Source organism: Ceratotherium simum, chromosome 36, assembly GCF_057802395.1.
Source record: "Ceratotherium simum simum isolate JZ-2026a chromosome 36, ASM5780239v1, whole genome shotgun sequence".
Classification (NCBI taxonomy): Eukaryota; Metazoa; Chordata; class Mammalia; order Perissodactyla; family Rhinocerotidae; genus Ceratotherium; species Ceratotherium simum.
The window spans coordinates 27,107,342-27,126,796 of NC_141935.1; the positions used below are offsets into that span (position 1 = coordinate 27,107,342).

Below are 19,455 nucleotides of genomic sequence, written 5' to 3' on the forward strand. Positions count from 1 at the left end.
GCGAGATGCTTCTGGTCTTTGTGACTTAAGATGTGTTTCTACTGGAACAAAGCCCTTGGCTTCTCAGCATTTGGCAAGGCTGACTTCATCTTGGCCTTTCCTGTGGCTTCTGCGTTCCAAGTGGGGTACAGACGGTTTCCCTAAGCCCTTACACTCTTCCTGACTCTATCAGCGAGAAGAGGGCACGAACTGTAAATACGGGCTGATTCGCACTCGCGTTGGGTTTGCGTTTCTGCTGACTCTGCTCTCTTCCCATCCACCTTACCCAAAATCAGTGCTAGTGGTTTCGATGTGGGGGCTTGTTTAGTCTCCCATGTTTCTATCCATACAACTGAAACTGTCATTTTCCTTTGTGTTGAGAATGTTTTCGGCCGAGTTTGTCTAAAATCTCTCAATCAGGATACTGATTTGGAGAGATATTAGTAAACTATTTTCCATATATGAATGTTAAAGGGGTCACTCAGTGACCACCAACATTTTCTGAGTGTTTGCTACGTGTCTGGCACTGTGTCTAGGTGTCTTGTATAATTTAACCTCCTGCAACAACCCTGTAGGATGGGTCCTCTTGTTAGGTCCATTTTGCAGATGAGAAAATTGAGACGCTCTAGTTACACGGTAATAAGTGGTGGAGGCAGTCCGACTCCAGAGCCCGCTGTGTCCCATTGCCCTCCAGTGCTCTTTGTCAGATGACAATATAACATTACATGTTATTCTCTGTGTGTTTTATGTTTTTGAACTATGAAGTCAGCTAGAGTGAATTCAGTTGTTTGTGAAAGGACAATCAGGGTGTTCTCAAGGAAAACTCAGTTTGTCCAGTGAAGTTAGTTAATTTTCAGGAGTTACTAACCTCAGCCTATTTCAACCTTTCAACATTCAACATGGATGTTTTTCCAAACCTCTTCTGTGCTAGGTTCTTCTAGATAGAGTGAAGGACACAACAGTCAATTAGGCATGATCATGTAACTGTAGAGGGAAGGGTCTGGCCGTAGTATTTCATGTCTCTATGTATCTGTGTATCATATCTCATATCATCTCCATCTCATAGAGATTAGAAGGCTTAGCTCATTTGATAGGCTGCACTGATACAAGAAGTCAGCTTTCCTGACTAGTGCATTTCTTCTTTCCACCAAATCATGTCGCCTCTCTGTGTTTCTGTGAACTGAGAGCCTAATAGGAAAGTGAAAACATCAATAAAATTAATCATAGTAGAGAGCAATGGAGAACCACAAGTTGAGATTTGAAGTCCGAGGAACAAACAGCCATGAGTTAGCAACCTGGTGTGGTGGGCAGCCTCTCAGATGCCCTCCAAAGATCCCCTCTTCCTGGTAGTCATGCTCTTGTGTAATCTCCTCCCCTTGTAAGTGGGCTGGACCTACTGATTCAGGATGAATAGAATATAATAGAGGTGATGCCATGTTACTTCTAAGGTTCAGTTACGAAGAAAAGGTGGCCCTGTCTTGCATGCCCCCTCTCTCTCACTGAGGGAAACCAGCTGCCTTGTGGTGGGCTGCTCTATGGAGAGACCCATCTGGGAGGTAACTGAGGCAGGCTTTGAGCCAACAGCCAGCGAGGAGCCAAGGCGCTCGGTCTAAAGAACTGAATTCAGCCAACAACCACGAGCGACTGGGGATGGATGCTCCTGCAGAGCCTTCAGATGAGACCTCAGCCCCAGCCAACACCATGATTCCCATCTTATGAGAGACCTTGAAGCAGAGGCACTCAGCTTAACTGTATCTGGATTTCTGACCCACAGAAGCTTTGAGATAACACATGTTTATTGTTTTAAGCTCCCAAACTTTAGTGCAATCTGCTATGCAGTTTGTTAAATGGATAACAAATATACCTGGTAATAAACACTGTGAGGTTTTCTGCTTTTGGGGGTCTCTGCCTCCAGTTTAGCAGATCACTTTGGAGCGAAGAGGGATTAAGGCAGGAGATGACAGTGGCTGGGATAAGTGTTCAGGCCAGGAATGGGGGAAGGGGCCATCAAGGGCCTCCCTGAGGCTGTTTACTCTTGTCCCATCCAGGAGACCCCAGATTAACAAAAAAAATCAAGATTGGAGTAAGGCAGGCACTAATAGCGTTGCATGACTTAAAATGTTGCATTTGGGGCTGGCCCAGTGGCACCGTGGTTAGGTTTGCACGCTCCACTTTGGCGGCCCAGGGTTCGTGGTTTTGGATCCTGTGCATGGACCTACACACCACTCATCAAGCCACGCTGTGGTGGCCTCCCACATACAAAAGAGGGGAAGATGGGCACAGATGTTAGCTCAGCGGCAACCTTCCTCAAGCAAAAAGAGGAAGAATGGAGACAGATGTCAGCTTAGGACTAATCTTCCTCATCAAAAAAAAAAAAATGTTGCATTCAACAGGAGTAATCATATCATATTGAATTATACCAATAAAGTGAACTACTTCATCTGGCTGCTCAAAATATTTGAAACATTTACAAATTTGGCTAATGTTTTATGCACTTTAGTTTCGTTTTACATGAGTTTCTTTTAACACGAGCTTTAACCTATGGTCCTTTTCCTTCTGTGCCGTTCTTTGATTGAAAGCAGAGACAGGATTCTCTTTATCATGCAGACATTCAGACAGGTATGTTACGTAGCACCCTAGACTATGGGCAATTGAACGCTGTGCTAAGTTAGAATAAGAAGCATGTCCCACAGTCTGCTGTTGTAGGAGGCGGCTACGGAGAGCACATTAGTAGCAAAGACCAAGTGTCCAGGGAAGGTGATCTAGACATATGACCGTCACCTGCTCATATATACGTGTATACAATGTCATGTGTCCAGCATATGACCATTTCCTACGTTGGAGCTGCAATCCTTGGTTGTTTTGAATTACTCTTTATGTAATTCTTTTTATGTAACGCAATGTCTTAAAATCAAAAGAAAATAGATTTTTTTCTGAGTGGACATTTTGAGACACTTTTAATATCTTATGTTAAATTAAATTGACTATTTGAGTTCTAAAATAGGCTATTTCACTCTTCATTTTGCAACAGCGTGGTTTAGTGAAAAATGCATTGGGTCTCAGCGGGCGTGTACCAGTGGAGTTTGTGAAGAAAAGAACTATTTATGGCCTCAACTGTTTTTTTTTGTGTGTGAGGAAGATTGGCCCTGAGCTAACATCTGCCAATCCTCCTCTTTTTGCTGAGGAAGACTGGCCCTGGGCTAACATCTATGCCCATCTTCCTCCACTTTATATGGGAGGCCGCCACAGCATGGCTTGCCAAGCGGTGCGTCGGTGCGCGCCCGGGATCTGAACCGGTGAACCCCGGGCCGCCGCAGCAGAGCATGTGCACTTAACCGCTAGCCCCACCGGGCCGGCCCCATATGGTCTCAACTTTTAATTATTGAAAGCAAATGTTGAATCTTGAACGTAATTTTAATCTAGCGCATTCCCAGCTCTCTCTCTAGTTTCTAACCAATGTGTTCATAGATAATATACATTTTAAAATTAATTACATATATTGTTTCAAGGCTTCTTGAATTATCCTTCTTACTATAAAATTGTTTGCTCCACACAATAAGCATATGCGACACACATAGTTATTATCCCACTTGATATCAAGTCTCAGAGAAGCTTGTATCTTGATCAAAGATACACAACCTATTGGTAGAAAAGCCAGAAAGAGTGCTGTGTTCTCCTTCTTTATCATATCATTGGCCTTGTATAAAATTTAAGGCTTTAAAAATAAAATTGCTATCCGTTTTGGCCTGGAGGATTATTAACACATGGTCATTTACAGGTTGTTTAAAGAGAGTAGTAAAAATCTCCCTGTGTTTTCATCCTGGAAAGTTAGTATACTTTATAAATAAATGAATAATCTTTTAATGTGCAAAAAAGGCCAGAGTTTCCTCTCCACATCTCCTCAGTCCTCGCACCCTTCTACTTAAAAACAGAACAGATGCTTCTCGGTTAAATTTGAAGTAACATTTATTTATATATATTTTATGGGAAAGTAATTAAAACTACTTTATAGCCCTGCAGGGGAATGGATGGGTGGGAAATGTGATGAGTCCCAGACAATGATGGGTGTTCCTGCATGTCTTAGAACAAAGCGGAGGAAATGCGTGTGAAATATTTGGCCTCTAACCTGAAGTGTAATCACATTCGCACTTAGTTGAATATTCGAGAATAAAGGAATCTGAATTAAAGATTTATCACTGATTACGCTTATAAATTTTGGGTTTATTTGTCTTCTGAAATCTAAGTCTTATCCTTAATAGTTTAAATGCTGAGTAGAAAAGGCAGAACATAGTGAGCAACACCCAAAAGCAGTCCGTCGGGATGTGCATTTAGTCCTAAGAGTTCATCATTCAGGGAAAGGTGCCAACCGTTCACAGATGCAGCTGGAATTGTTCTTTCTGGTACATGAGGGCACTGAAACAAAAATGGAAGAAAAAGAAACTTGTTTAACTTTGGGTTAGATAATAAGGCTCAGAGGAGCCGGAGGAGTTGAACTTTTGTGCAAGTTGGCGTGGGAAATAACATTAACCAGCCACGTGCCAGATGCTTTTACTTGTCACTGCCCTTGGTCCCCACAAAAACCAAACCTTGCTAATATTTTCCATTATTCCCTTCTCTCCTCCCCCCATAGAGGAACTAAAACTTATCAAGTTAAGTAACTTACTTGAAGTAATGCTGCAGCAAATAATAATTTAAATTTAAACCCAGTTAGGTTTGATTCCATGTTCTGTGTTCTTTCCACATCAGTAAACTATAAAAATATAGTTTTCCTTTAAAAATATGATTCCCTTTCGAGGGACTAGAGAAACTATCACCTTGATATACTCTCTATACTCGGGTGTTTCCCTCTCAAAGAAGGCTCAAATTTTGGACAGGAAATCAAGAAATTTCTGAGGAGCCTTTTCCTTGAATCTTTTGCCACTTAAAAAACATATGTGTATATATAAACTTCCTTAGCATGGCCATCACTAGAAATCTAGTCATGCAGTTGTCTGCAGACTTTCTGGGCTGGGTAATGGTGCCCATCCCCATCCGCTGGCTCGAGTTTAAAATGATCGTCACTCAGATAACTGTTAACCCTTTTGCTAAGCTAGTGTAGTCTCCGAAGCCTAAGAAACAGTTTACCTCAGTTGGATACCTGAGTGAATCCATTATTTTATTGGATTTTAGAATTTTATCAATTGAAAATGCACCGTCAGTCTAATCACAGATTTTAAGGGAGGGAGCGATGGCAGACACTACTAAAAATTTAATAATATATGAATTTTAGTCTGAGTCCTGGTGTCTTAAATGTTAAAATGTGCTTTTTAAATTGAGGAAATATAGCACCTCAATAACCTTAGCCTTTCCCCACTTACATCTTTTACCTTTATTTCCTACCTAGAACTCCTGTCACTGCATCCACTCATCTGCCAGGATCTCATCTTCCTTTCTTTTCAGCCACTGAAGCATGACTATATTATTCCCTCAAAACTGCTGATTCCTGCTGAATTGTGTTAGCATCTCTCAAGTGTAAAGCCCATTAAGGGAAAATTTTGCGGAGAAGCAGTAACCGTGTCGCTTTCCATTTAGATTTCCTGTGGATGATGAAAAAATGAGGTTTCATGGATTAGGACTTTTTGAGGACTTGTTTAGGACTGTATGACGTGACAGTGCATGAGACAAAAAGATGAGAAGCCTCAGTATATTCACAGGTGAAGTTTCATGTAGGGAAACTTGTAGAATTAATATTATGTTTTAAAATGATGGAGAAGGTCAGAGGGCAGTTGTGTCTTTTATGAGTTTTGACTTGAGTATGAATGATTTTACTGTGTTTCTTTTCCTCATTCTGAGAATGAGATCTTACACTAAGTTGACTATTAGCATTTCCTTCAGTTTTCCCATCAGTTTCTCACTATGTCATCAGAGGAATGTAGAAATACTGGATTATTAGCTAATGAATTCAAAATCAGAGACCTTTGGGTTCACTGTAAGATTTTCTTGAAGAGCTAGACTCTGCACAAATCTATAGAGGGTAATTCCATACATGCATTTGCTATCTTTATTTGGGTTTTATGCATTTGTTACATTATTTATAGCCATGTTACCACTAGTGAAAATCATTTGTTAATCCCTTTTAATTAATTTTTGAAATATAGTCAGAGTTAGTTAGGCTATGCTTTTACTACTTTGAAACATTAAACAGTTTGTGATATGTTTGCCTTATATGGTCCAAGGAGTAAAAAGATTTGTCTGTGAATCTTAATCAAATTCTTAGATTTATATTTGAGAACTAATTTTTTTTGAAATTGAGGTAGTGGTGTATTATTAGGGTAGAAGTATCATCTTCTACTTGGTATGATATTTGTTGGTGAATCTGGGCTCTGTTCCCATGTCCAAGTAGAAATGCTAAATTATCTTGATTAGATTTCTTATTTTTGCTTCAATTTCTCTCTTGTCTTTCCTGATTCTTTCTTGGGATTTTGCCGGAGTCAACTAGAAAATGTCTCATGTACTTTAAGTTGAGAAAAAAGACATCATAAAATGCCTCAGTTATCAAAATAAATCTAACCAATTTGTGATTATCCGCTTTGTGATTTTTCTCCCAGAAATCTTTAATCCCACAAGAGCTTCACTGGCAACTTGGCACAAATCTGATCAGGACAAATTCACCTCATTTCTAGCTGATATTTACGTGGGTAGTGCAGAATGGTTTTGATTAACCTATGCCAAACTAAGTAATAAAACACACCGACTCCAAAATTCAATACATTTCCCAGGCGCAGAAATACATTTGAGGACAAATCTCCAGTTTTCGATTATCCATTCTCCTTCTTCCTTGTGTGAGCCTGGGGAGTTTGCATATTACGGATGGATTTTTAATGATGCGTCTGTGCTAATCTCAACACCATAATAGAAGAATTGTCCTTTGATTATAGCACTTTAAAGAGTTATAACCGGAAATGCACCTGTCATTTCTATACTAAGTCCATCAGGTTAGTGATTAGATTTAACCTTTGTCAAGCGTCTTTAGATAAATGGGCAGACATGAGCATTTATCGATATATAACTAGGATGTGGCAGTAACATGAGTGATATGCCTATTTTTCTGGTATTAAGCAGATTTTTCCAATTCATTCAGCTGGGCCGTGAAAGACAGACTCACAGCTTCTCTTTGACCTTTGGGCCACATTCATGGGATTGTGGAGCAAGTGAGGGCTTTCATGCCTGACACCGGCTCCGTTAAACTTCCCGGGGCGCGGTCTTTGTAGTGGGCAAGTGGATGCATTGAAGGTAGAGCCGCTCCACCCTCTGCCTGCTGGGTGGTGAGCACCATTCTGGAGATGGTCACTGGTGTCTGAGAGGGTCACGCATCTTTTCACGGCTGGCTCGCGGCAATTTATATTCTCTCTTTTGTCTTTCTTCACAGCTGTTGTGAACTTGGACAATTCTGTGGTTGACTTGGAGACCCTTCAAGCTCTCTATGAGAATGTGAGTAATAGAAGGAATTTTATATGTGAATATGTAACACACACACAAGACTTAATGTGCACATCTAGACTCATTGCTTTAATGTCCTCTGAGGAAATTTGATCTGGGTGCACTGAATTTATGTAAGTATAGATTTGTTAAGATACTTTCTAGGAACATATCGGACAAATGTGTGATCTCATAGTTTTAAGATTGTGATTCAAAACATGTTGCATGTGAAGTCATCCACATTCCCTCTTTTGAAATATAGTCAATACTTACGTGGAGGTTAATGGGAGCTGAGCATTGTTCTATACACGAACTCATTTAATCTTTATGTGGAAACTATAGGTAGGTACTATTATTATCCCCACTTACATAGGAGGAAACTTAGACATCGAGAGGTTAAATGACTTGCTCAAGGTCGCACAGCTAGTGTTGTGGTGTAGCTGGGGTTTAATTCATTCTGGCTCCATTTCTCTAAACTGCCATAATTTACTTCACTAAGTGGCAGGACATTCAGGCCTTCTTCTAGTATCATTTTTTCTTAAGAAGTTGGCAGGAAAAGGGAATAAGGTACCAGAGGAGAATGGTGTGGTGTGGTCCATGCCTTTGGGGAGTGCAGTCTGTGCGGTGATGTGTGGAATGGTTTCAGCTGGGGCATGGCATTAACCACCATTGATTCACACAGTAAGAAAACAATTCTCTTTTCAGTGCTTTTGATGATGTCTAGGAGGAAACCTCACTGTGGCCCTGTTTTGTTTCTGATATGTTTGGGTTCTTTTTTCATTGTGTTTCTGCTCTGGCTTTTGATCTGCCTGGTATTTAAACCTCTGTGCTCTTTGGGCTGTGGCCTTAGTTGGTCTTTGACTTTTCTTGCCAAATCAAGGAATTCCTGGCTCTGGGAGACATAAGTGGTGGACAGGATACAGACTCTCTTCCCTGACCACTCTCTTGAGGAAAGTGGATTCTAGCTGCTTGTCCACTCTTGAAGGTGGTACTTTTTAAACATACGTATGTGTTCTATGTCCTGTGAGGTTGAGTCCTTCGTAAGAGAGAATATTGCTCATGGAGCATCACAGAGAATCTATCCATTAGCGTAGATTGGTACCTGGTCAGGGCAGTGAGCATAGGCGCTCAGTAATACTGAGTCGTTAATGAGGACTGAGAGGGAAGGTTTGAATGTTTGTTATGTGGTTGTCTCTACAGGATGAAAAACTGGAAAAAATAAACCATGTATTTAGTATATTAGTGTCCCAGTGAAGTAGATATTTAAATCAGAACCATTTGGAAGTACAGAGAGTTTTCATTTCTCTTGAATCTTTCATACTGACCCTTTCCCAACCAGAAGAGCCATATGGGAGAAATGAGGAAATATCAGTGAAAGTGATTTTTTTCAACAGATCATAATGATGGTAAGATATGGTGTATGTGTAACTGTTTATCTTGTGCATACATTACGTATACATATATACATATGTTTATGTATGTACATAATATATATGTGTCTGTATGTGTGTATATTATATGAAGACACATGAAGGTCTTATTTTAACCTGGTATATCCATGTGCAGAAACACATACAGAAAAAATACAGAACATCAGGGACAGCTGTATTTATGAGGAAAGTTTCAGTGATTTAGAGTATTTTATTTGTAGGTTTTTAGCCTTTCAAAGTAAATTAATTTCACAAAGTATAAGTTTCTGACTCCAGACAAACTAGATAGCTACCCGGAATTTCTTATTGTCATACTCCGCGAGAGTGGAGCAAGTACTAGCCGGCCCTGGTTCAATTTGTGGTTTTCTTTATGTTGTTGATGTTGTTAAACTTGATGGTTCAGACTTTGTGTCAGGAGAACAATTGCTTGTTTGGTGGGGGTGGTTGACAGTAATATTAGTTCAGGTGGTTATAGTCGAGATTTTTGATAGCCATCTTCTGTAGAGGAACTTAAAGAATCCACTATGAATAATAGATAACTGTGTATACCTTATATACAAAAAGAACTCATGCTAATTCCTGATTCACATCCATGAAAGTACAAGTCCAAAGAAGGCAGAAACATTTGTTTTATCCATGGCAATATCCCCAGCACCTAGAGTTCAGTAGTAATGGGCACCTAGGAGGTATTCAGTAAGTGGTAAGTGAATAGTTATGTGAATTAATGAATCTACTGATAGATGTTGTTTCAAGACCTCTTTTGGACTTTCTGTTATGCAGTTTTCAGGTACGTTTTGCCTGTTCAGACTGATTGGTACCCATTGTGAATAAGGATCTATAATGAACATCTATTTGTGCTATTTTTACTTCTGTCAACTTAAATAGAAAATTTGCCAGTTATTTTATCTCAAAACGAGTTTATTTGGGAAGAGCCAAAAGAATTACAATTTGGGGTGTGCATGCCATGGTAAACCAATGGCAAATCCAAAAAAGAAAGGAGAGGAACTGCTTTTATAGAGAAAAAGAGGGAGTAGGGAGAGCTGTTCTAAATGATTAAGTCCACTGGGGGAAAGGAAGAGTTCAGGGTGGCAACAGATTCTCATTGGCTGAGCTGTATCATTTCTCAATGGCTGGGCTGTGGCATTTCTTTTTTTTTGTGAGGAAGATCAGCCCTGAGCTAACATCTGTGCTAATCCTCCTCTTTTTTTGCTGAGGAAGACTGGCTCTGAGCTAACATCTATTGCCAATCCTCCTCCTTTCCCCACCCCCGCCCAAAGCCCCAGTAGATAGTTGCAAGTCATAGTTGCACATCCTTCTAGTTGCTGTATGTGGGATGCGGCCTCAGCATGGCCTGAGAAGCAGTGTGTCGGTGCACGCCCAGGATCCGAACCCGGGCCGCCAGTAGCACACTTAACCGCTAAGCCACGGGCCAGCCCCTGGCATTTCCCATTGGCTGGGCTGTTGCTAGGTGGGCAGAGAAATCTTCCTTTAGTATAAAGTAGTTTACTTCCTGTCCAAGACGCAAGCATCCATCTCTTCCTGTTTGGTGTAACGGATGATGTGTGATAGGGCATGAGAGCTCCCCCTACAGGCCTTCCCGACTCCAATTTAGTTAAGGTTCCTTTAGTTAATTTCCACACTTCTTTGTAATAACTTAAGAGGATTTCCTGTGCAAAATGATTAATGTTCCTTTCCAGTGGGATCTGCTATCTATAAAAAGTAATGATAAGCGTAATGGTTGGAACTCTGTAAAGGGTAAATGGGAGTTTAAAATGTTTACGTATTTTAAGAATTCTAGGTCAGACTCCTGGGGACCTATTTGCGTATAAGGCTCTTCAGTTTTCTAGGGATAAATGTGGTGGCAAAATCTGTGATTTTTTGGGTGATATATAATAGTAGTAGATGAAGTCTTCCCCAGTGAGTCGATGAATATGCCTCTAACAAAGCAAGGAGCTCCTCCTAAATTAAGAGAGAACTGAAATACATATTTCCTAATGCATTTGTTTACATTTCTTCATTCCAGTTGTTTAAGTTCCTAAAAGAGCTGTGATCGTTTAAAGATCAGGGTATCTGAGTTTTTAGAGATAAATAATTTAATGTTTATTATTCACCAAGCACTGTTCTCAGTGCTTTGTCTGTATTAGTTCATTTAGTCCTCTAAGCGCTTTACTTGTGATTTATGAAAAGTACTATTGTTATCTAACCCTTTGGAGAAAAGAGGAAACTGAGACATATGTTCTCACAACTCAGAGCTAGGTTGACACCTGGTCGCCTCCTCTAAGGACTGTGCTGTTCAGCACAGAGTTTCCTGACTCACGGTGATAGCTGAGCAGAGCCCTCCAGGAGGAGCTGGGACAGCACTGTGGACGGGAAGAACGTTGGATAAAAAAGTCAGAAGAACTTTGTTCGGGTTCCAGCACCACAATTTAATAGATACATGCCTTCAAGAAGTTGTTTGCTCTTCTTCAGTTTCAATTTCCTCCTATCTAAATAGGGTTTCTAATAATTCATAATAACAACATCAACTTTTTGTCACCATCAAATGGATGTACAAAGAGTTTTCTAGACCATTCAATACTATTACGCTTTTCTGTTTTTGATAAAAATAAATGTGGGGGCCGGCCCGGTGGCTTAGCGGTTGAGTGCGCGCGCTCCGCCACTGGCGGCCCAGGTTGGATCCCGGGCACGCACCGACGCACCGCTTCTCCGGCCATGCTGAGGCCGCGTCCCACATACAGCAACTAGAAGGATGTGCAGCTATGACATACAACTGTCTACTGGGGCTTTGGGGAAAAAAAAAAAAAGGAGGAGGATTGGCAATAGATGTTAGCTCAGAGCCGGTCTTCCTCAGCAAAAAGAGGAGGATTAGCGTGGATGTTAGCTCAGGGCTGATCTCCCTCACAAAAGAAAAAAAAAAAATGTGGGCATAGAACTTAAAATAACTATGATTGTCAAACTGCAAATGATTGTCTCTAAGACTGGTAGGATTGAGGGTAACTTACAGATAAGCACACACTTAACGGTAATACAACCATCGACATCATGAAATGAACATTGATCTGTTACTATCATCTAATCCTCAGATCCCAGTCAAGTTTTGCCAGTTGTTCCAATAATGTCCTTTATATTTAGGACATCTTTGAAACCTTGTAGTGCTTGCTTTCTTCCTTTCCTTGGCACTTGCCTCTTTTTGCTTTGTATTATCATTATGTGTGCATGTCTTATCTTTCAACTTAACTCTAAATTTCTTTCTTTTTTTTTTTTTTTGTTTATTGCAGTAGCATTGGTTTATAACATTGTATAAATTTCAGATGTACATCATTATACTTCTATTTCTGCATAGATTACATCATGTTCACCACCCAAATACTAATTACAACCCCTCACCACACACATGTACCGAATTATCCCTTTTGCCCTCCTCCCTCCCCGCTTCCCCTCTGGTAACCACCAATCCAATCTCTGTCCCTATGTGTTTGTTTGTTGTTATTATCTACTACTTAATGAGGGAGATCATACGGTATTTGACCTTCTCCCGCTGACTTATTTCACTTTGCATAATACCCTCAATGTCCATCCATGTTGTCATAAATGGCTGGATTTCATCGTTTCTTATGGCTGAGTAGTATTCCATTGTGTATATATACCACATCTTCTTTATCCATTCGTCCCTTGATGGGCACTTAGGTTGCTTCCAAGTCTTGGCTATTGTGAATAACGCTGCAATGAACACAGGGGTGCATGTATCTTTACGCATTGGTGTTTTCAAGTTCTTTGGATAAATACCCAGCGGTGGAATAGCTGGATCATGTGGTAGTTCTATCCTTTATTTTTTGAGGAATCTCCATACTGTTTTCCATAGTGGCTGCACCAGTTTGTACTCCCACCAGCAGTGTATGAGAGTTCCCTTCTTGCCACATCCTCTCCAACACTTGTTGTTTCCTGTCTTGTTAATTCTAGCCATTCTGATGGGCATGAGGTGATATCTCATTGTAGTTTTGATTTGCATTTCCATGATAGTTAATGATATTGAACATCTTTTCATGTGCCTGTTGGCCATCTGTATATCTTCTTTGGAGAAATGTCTGTTCAGGTCTTCTGCCCATTTTCTAATTGGGTTGTTAGTTTTTTTGTTGTTGAGGTGCATCAGTTCTTTATATATTTTGGAGATTAACCCATTATCAGATGTATGGTTTGCAAATATCTTCTCCCAATGGTTAGGTTGTCTTTTCATTTTGTTGATGGTTTCCTTTGCTGTGCAGAAGCTTTTTAGTTTGATGTAGTCCCATTTGTTTATTTTTTCTATTGTTTCTCTTGCCTGGTCAGACATGGTGCTTGAAAATATGTTGCTAAGACCGATGTCGAAGAGCGTACTGCCTATGTTTTCGTCTAGAAGTTGCATAGTTTCAGGTCTTACATTCAAGTCTTTAATCCATTTTGAGTTAATTTTTGTGTATGGTGTAAGGTAAGGGTCTACTTTCATTTTTTTGCATGTGGCTGTCAAGTTTTCCCAACACCATTTGTAGAAGAGACTTTCCTTACTCCATTGTATGCTCTTGGCTCCTTTGTAGAAGATTAGCTGTCCATAGATGTGTGGGTTTATCTAAATTTCTTATTAGTAGGATTTTTATATTCTATGTTTAGCATAATGATTAGTGTATAATGTTCATAATTATTACTAATTAAAGAGTGACCTGAGAATAGTACTGTTTTTGCTCTTGGTATGGTTTTGTAATTGAGGGAGGCAAAAATTGTGAATATTACTATATTTCAAATGCTGTACTTTTTTTGAAAGATAAGTGTAAAAGTAATATAGCTTTCTTAAAAATAAAATAATTTCAGAAATACTTCTTCAGAGATTCAGAAGTGATAACTAGGTGAATAAAGTTAACCATTGCTATCCCAGAAATAGTTCATCAGATTACGTGTGATGTTTCAAATAATAGTTTAGATTCAAATAGTGACATTCTGTTTTAGGGCAAAATGAGTATGTTTGTTTCCTTCCTGTTGATGTAATTTCAGAGATTATTGCCTCAAGAGCTCTTGGAGTTGCTAGAGAAACTCTCTTTTTCCCGGAATACCTTGAACCTTTGAATGGCCAGTAGACTGACAAGTTGCTTGAACTTTCTCTTCTCAGCTGATACTAGATAATACATACTTCAGTGAACCCAAGATGAACCCAAGACTGGAATCAGTTGTAGTTTATATTTTAGTGCACCACGCAGAACAAGTTTTTCCATGTTTTTCAGTTGCTAATGGTCTGTGTGTTTACACATGACTGATAAAAATAAGGCAGCATGCTGCATGAATGCACATCTGTGGTGTACCTTGGCAGGAGTCCTTCCCACTTCCTATAGACTCTCCCAGAGCTTTACGACTGTATCATAGCTAGATTAAAATAGACCACAGTTCATTTCAGCATGACGTGGACATGCTTTACATACCCCTTCCCTCCTCTCCCACCCAAATCACACAAGGGCATTCAAGAAGAAATTGTAGTTCCAGCTACATGAAACCAATATGTTTACTATTCTCAAGGGGCCTGGGATTCTGGCTACCAGTTTTCATTCACAGTGCATCAGGTAGGGGCAGTCCAGCAACCCAGGCTGACTGGAATAGGAGTTTTCTGTCTTTTCTATGTTAGCGAATGGTGTGGAATGAATGAATGAATCAATGAATGAGCTCTTTGAAACAGAAGCTCAGCACAGGAAACCATTCAGCTGTTTGTGACTCTAGCTCCTTTCCCTTGTGCACTCCCAGCTTCCTGACTCACAGATATGTGAAGAGTGAGCCATCTGATTCATATTCACCAATTTTTCTTCATCTGTCACCACCACCTTCTCTTTATCTAGGAAATTCTGTGAACACCTTTGTACCCTCTTCTTCTGTTCCAGCCAGTGAGCTCTTCTCATGCTGGACTATCTTTCCCGCTTCTCCCTCAAGCTAAAAATAAAGAAAAATAAATAACTTACCTCTTTTCGTTCATGATTTCCTTCATTAAAAATATTTATAGAATGCTAACGAATGTCAAACATCGTGCTGAGATTAGTGGTAGGTAGGGTGGGCTCTGTGCGTTGATAGCCTAGAGTTTACATAGTAAGTGATGTCCCTCTCTCTTTCCATACACACACTCTCAGGGAGAGAGAGAAGGAAAGAGGGGAATGTGCAACCACAGATGCGCATAACAAATATAATCAGGGAAAGCACCTCTGAGGAAGGGGCATGTGGAGTGGAAATAAGAGATACCTGAGAAGAAAATGAAAGTGTTCTAAGCTGAGAGAATGGGGTGTGCCAAGATTTGGAGGCATGAAAGAGGAGTTAGCCACTTGGGGGAGAAGAAAGTCCTTTGTGAGTCAAGAGAGCTCTGGAGAGAAAGGGCAGCAGGAGAGGATGTGGAAGCAGGCGGTGGCTAGATTTCACTAGGGATTTTAGGATATTTTAAAAGAATTGTGGAGTGTCCCATTTTTCCCTTTAATTCTGTCTATTTTTGCTCCATGTATTTTGAGGCTTTCTTATTAGGCCCATACACATTTAGAATTTTGTCTTTCTGTTGAATGTCGCTTTTACCGTTATGAAATATTTGTCCTTATTCTGGTAGTACTCTTTGTCTTGAAGTTTAACTGAGACTTAAATAGCCATTCTGTCTTCTGATACTTACTGTTTACATGGCTTTCCTTATTCCATCCGTGTACTTCCAACCCACCTGTGTCTTTATGTTTGAACTGCATCTCTTGTAGGCAGGATATGTTTGCATCTTGCTTTTTTATCCGCTGTGATGATCTCTTCCTTCTTGGAGCATTTAGATTGTTAACATTTAGTGTAATTATGGTTATGATTGGATTTAGGTCTATAATTTTTGTTTGTCCCTCAGCTGTTTTATTCCTCTGGTTTCCCCTTTCTGCCTTATTTAGGATTAAATACATATTTTTCCCTTTGTTTTGTTTCTCATTTTATTTCCGTTGTTTTTTTAGCTATACCTCTTTGTGTTACATACTTTCACTTGTTGCTCTAAGAATTACACTATACATTTCTAAACTTTCACATTCTACTTACATGGAGTTAATATTATAAAATGTAGAAACCTTGATGATGCCATATAGGGCTTTTTACTGTCTCTCCTGCATATTTAATGTTTTAGTTGTCATATGAATAACATCTATATATACTTATGACTCCATGAGACATCCGTGTAATTTTTGTCTTTTTTTTTTTTTAAAGATTTTATTTATTTATTTTTTTTCCCCCAAAAGCCCCAGTAGATAGTTGTATGTCATAGCTGCACATCCTTCTAGTTGCTGTATGTGGGACGCGGCCTCAGCATGGCTGGAGAAGCAGGCCCGGGATCCGAACCCAGGCCTCCAGCAGTGGAGCACGTGCACTTAACCGCTAAGCCACGGGGCCGGCCCGTAATTTTTGTCTTAAATAGTAATATATTTAAGGAACTTAAATATAATCTTTTGTATTTATCCACATTTTCCCATTTCTGAAACTCTTCCTTCATTCCTTTTTTTTTTTTTTTTTTAATTGTGGTGAGAACATTTAGCATGAGATCTAACCTCAACAGAGATTTAGGGGTACAATACAGTATTGTTGTCTATAGACACAATCTTGTACAGCAGAATTTTTCTCTGGAATTTTTTCATCTTGCATAAATCAAATTTTATACATGTTGATTAACAACTCCCCATTTCCCACTCCCCCCAGCCCCTGGCAACCACCATTCTGTTATTTTTCTTCTATGAGTTTGACTGTTTTAGATATCTCATACAAATGGAGACATGCAGTATTTGTTCTATGCAGTCTTACTTCACATAGCATAATATCCTCAAAGTTCATCCATGTTGTCCCATATCGCAGGATTTCCTTCTTTCTTAAGGCTGAATAATTTTCCATTGTATGTATACACTATATTTTTTTTATCCATTCTCCCATCAAGGGACATTTAGGTTGTTTTCATGTCTTGGCCATTGTGAATAGTGCTGCATTGAACATGGGAGTGCAACATCTCTTTCGAGAACCTAATTTCAATTCTTTTGGATAAATATCCAGAAGTGAGATTCCTGGATTATATGGTAGTTCTAGTTTTAATTATTTGAGGAACTTCTATGCTGTTTCCATGGTAGCTGCACCATTTTGCATTCCAACCAACAGTAGACAAGGATTCCACTTTCTCCACATCCTCACTAACACCTGTTGTCTTTGTTTTTTTGATAATAGCCATCCTAACATGTGTGAGGTAATATCTCATTGTGGTTTGGATTTGCATTTTCCTGATCATTAGTGATGTCATGCATATTTTCATATATCTGTTGGCCGTTTGTATGTCTTCTTTGGAGAAATGTTTATTTAAGTCTTTAGCCCATTTTTTAATTGGGTTATTAGATTTTTTGCTGTTGAGTTGTCAGAGTTTCTTATATATTTTGAAAATTAACCCCATGTCGGATACATGGTTTGCAAATATTGTAGTCCTACTTGTCTTTTTCTCTCTTTCTGTCTTCCTTTGTGTTCATTGTTTTTGTTTTCTGTTTTGTATTCATATGTTATAATTCCTTTCTCTTTTTCTTTTGTGTAACTTTTATGGGTATGTTCTTTGTGGTTACCATGGGGTTACATAAAATATCTTATAGTTATTACAGTCTATTTTATGCTGATAACAACTTAACTTCACTTGCATACAAAAGCTCTATGCTTTTACTTCCCTGCCTCCCACGTTATATGTTATTGATACCACAATTTACAGATATTTCTATTGTGTATCCATTAATTATTATATTTTTAGTTATAGTTATTTTTTAATACTTTTATCTTTTAACTTTTATGCTAAAATTAAAAGTGATTTTCCCACCACCAATAGAATAATACAATATTCTGTATTTGTCTGTATATTTTCCTTTATCAAGGAGTTTTATACTTTCTTATATAGTTTGCTGTTGTTCAGTGTCTTTTCATTTGAAGTTGAAGAACTCCCTTTAGCATTTCTTGTAAGACATTTCTGGTGGTGGTAAACTCCCTCAGCTTTTGTTTGTCTAGGAAAGTTTTTATCTCTCCTTTATTTTATTTTCTTTTTTGGGGGAAGATTAGCCCTGTGCTAACATCTGCTGCCAATTTTCCTCTTTTTCTTCTTTTCTCCCCAAAGCCCCAGGACATAGTTGTGTTTCATAGTTGCAGAGTTGTGGCTCTTCTATATGGGACGCCACCTCAGCATGGCTTGATGAGTAGTGAGGAGGTCCATGCCCAGGATCCGAACTGGTGAACTCTGGGCCACCGAAGCGAAATGCATGAACTTAACCACTATGCCACTGGGCCAGCCCCTCTCATTTATTTTTGAAGGATAGTTTTGTTGAGTGTAACATTCTTGGCTGGCGAGCTTTTCTTTCAGCACTTTGAATATATCCTCTCCCTCCCTCCTGGCCCACAAGGTATCTGCTCAGAAATCTGCTGATTGCCTTATGGGGATTCCCTTGTTTGTGACAAGTCACTTTTCTCTCATTGCTTTCAAAATTCTCTCTTTGCCTTTGACTTTTGACGCTTTGAGTAGAATGTGTCTTAGGGTAAGCTTCTTTGTGTTGATCTTGTGTGGGGTTCTTTGAGCTTCATGAATCTGGAAATCCATATCCTTTCTAAGATTTGGGATGTTTTCAGCCATTATTTCTTTAAATGAGCTTTCTGCCCCTTTCTCTCTTCTAACTACTGGGATTCCCATAATGTATGCATTGGTCTGCTTATGGTGTCTAATAAGTCACTTGTTATCGTCACTCTTTTTCTTTCCTTTTGCCCCTTTTAATGGATTATTTCCAATGACCTGTTTTCGAGTTCACTGATCCTTTCTTCTGCTTGATCTAGTCTGATATTGAATTCCTTTTTTGAATTTTTTGGTTTAGTGATGGTATTCTTCAGCTCCATGATTTGCGTTTTGTCCTTTTTAATGTTCTCTGTCTCTTTGTTGAAAGTCTCAGTTCATGCATTACTCTCCTGACCTCGATGAGCATCTTTAAGAGGGTTATTTTGAATTCTCTATCAGGTAAATCACATATTTCCATTTTACTAGGGTTGATTTCTGGAGAATTATCTTGTTCTTTTATTCGGAATTTATTTCCTTGTTTATTTATTTTCCTTGACTCTGAGTTGGTGTTTGTGCATTAGACAAAACAAGAGGCTCTTGTACAGAAGACCCTCACCAGTCACCTGTTCAAAGATTCTGAGTGCCTCTTGAACCTTCATGCTAGTCCAAAGTACTCTCTTTGTTCATAGAGGTCCCTAGGTATCTAGAGTATGCCGGGTCTCATCCAAGACAGGCAAGATAAAAGCTGGTCCCTCAAGAAGCTGCTAGAAAAGTTGGAATGCTATATGTATGGCAAACTGCTTCACTCCTCAGAGAGCAGCTGGGAGCTAGAGTTTATTGCCTGCTGGCTCTGTGCTGAACCATGAGAAGGAGCTGTGGCGAGTGCCTGCACACTCATTCACTGCCACTTTGTTCCCTGAACCCCCCCAGGGGACTAGTGAATGCTGGGTCCTGTCAGCTGTCAGAGGCAGGTAAGTTAGAAGCCAGGCTCTTTGGTAATATCTGGAAAAGTTGGGGTGCCAGATG

At 39.5% G+C, this 19,455-nt stretch overlaps 1 protein-coding gene across 2 annotated transcripts in view; it reads left to right on the forward strand.

Annotated features, from left to right (window-relative positions):
- FMN2 (formin 2) overlaps nt 1-19,455 on the forward strand; it is a 346,386-nt gene that overhangs the window by 171,830 nt on the left and 155,101 nt on the right. For both annotated transcript variants that reach the window (XM_087424460.1, XM_087424461.1), the window contains exon 8: nt 7,388-7,449. In XM_087424460.1, coding sequence (XP_087280586.1) covers nt 7,388-7,449 — 62 coding nt within the window. The remainder of the gene's footprint in view (nt 1-7,387; nt 7,450-19,455) is intronic.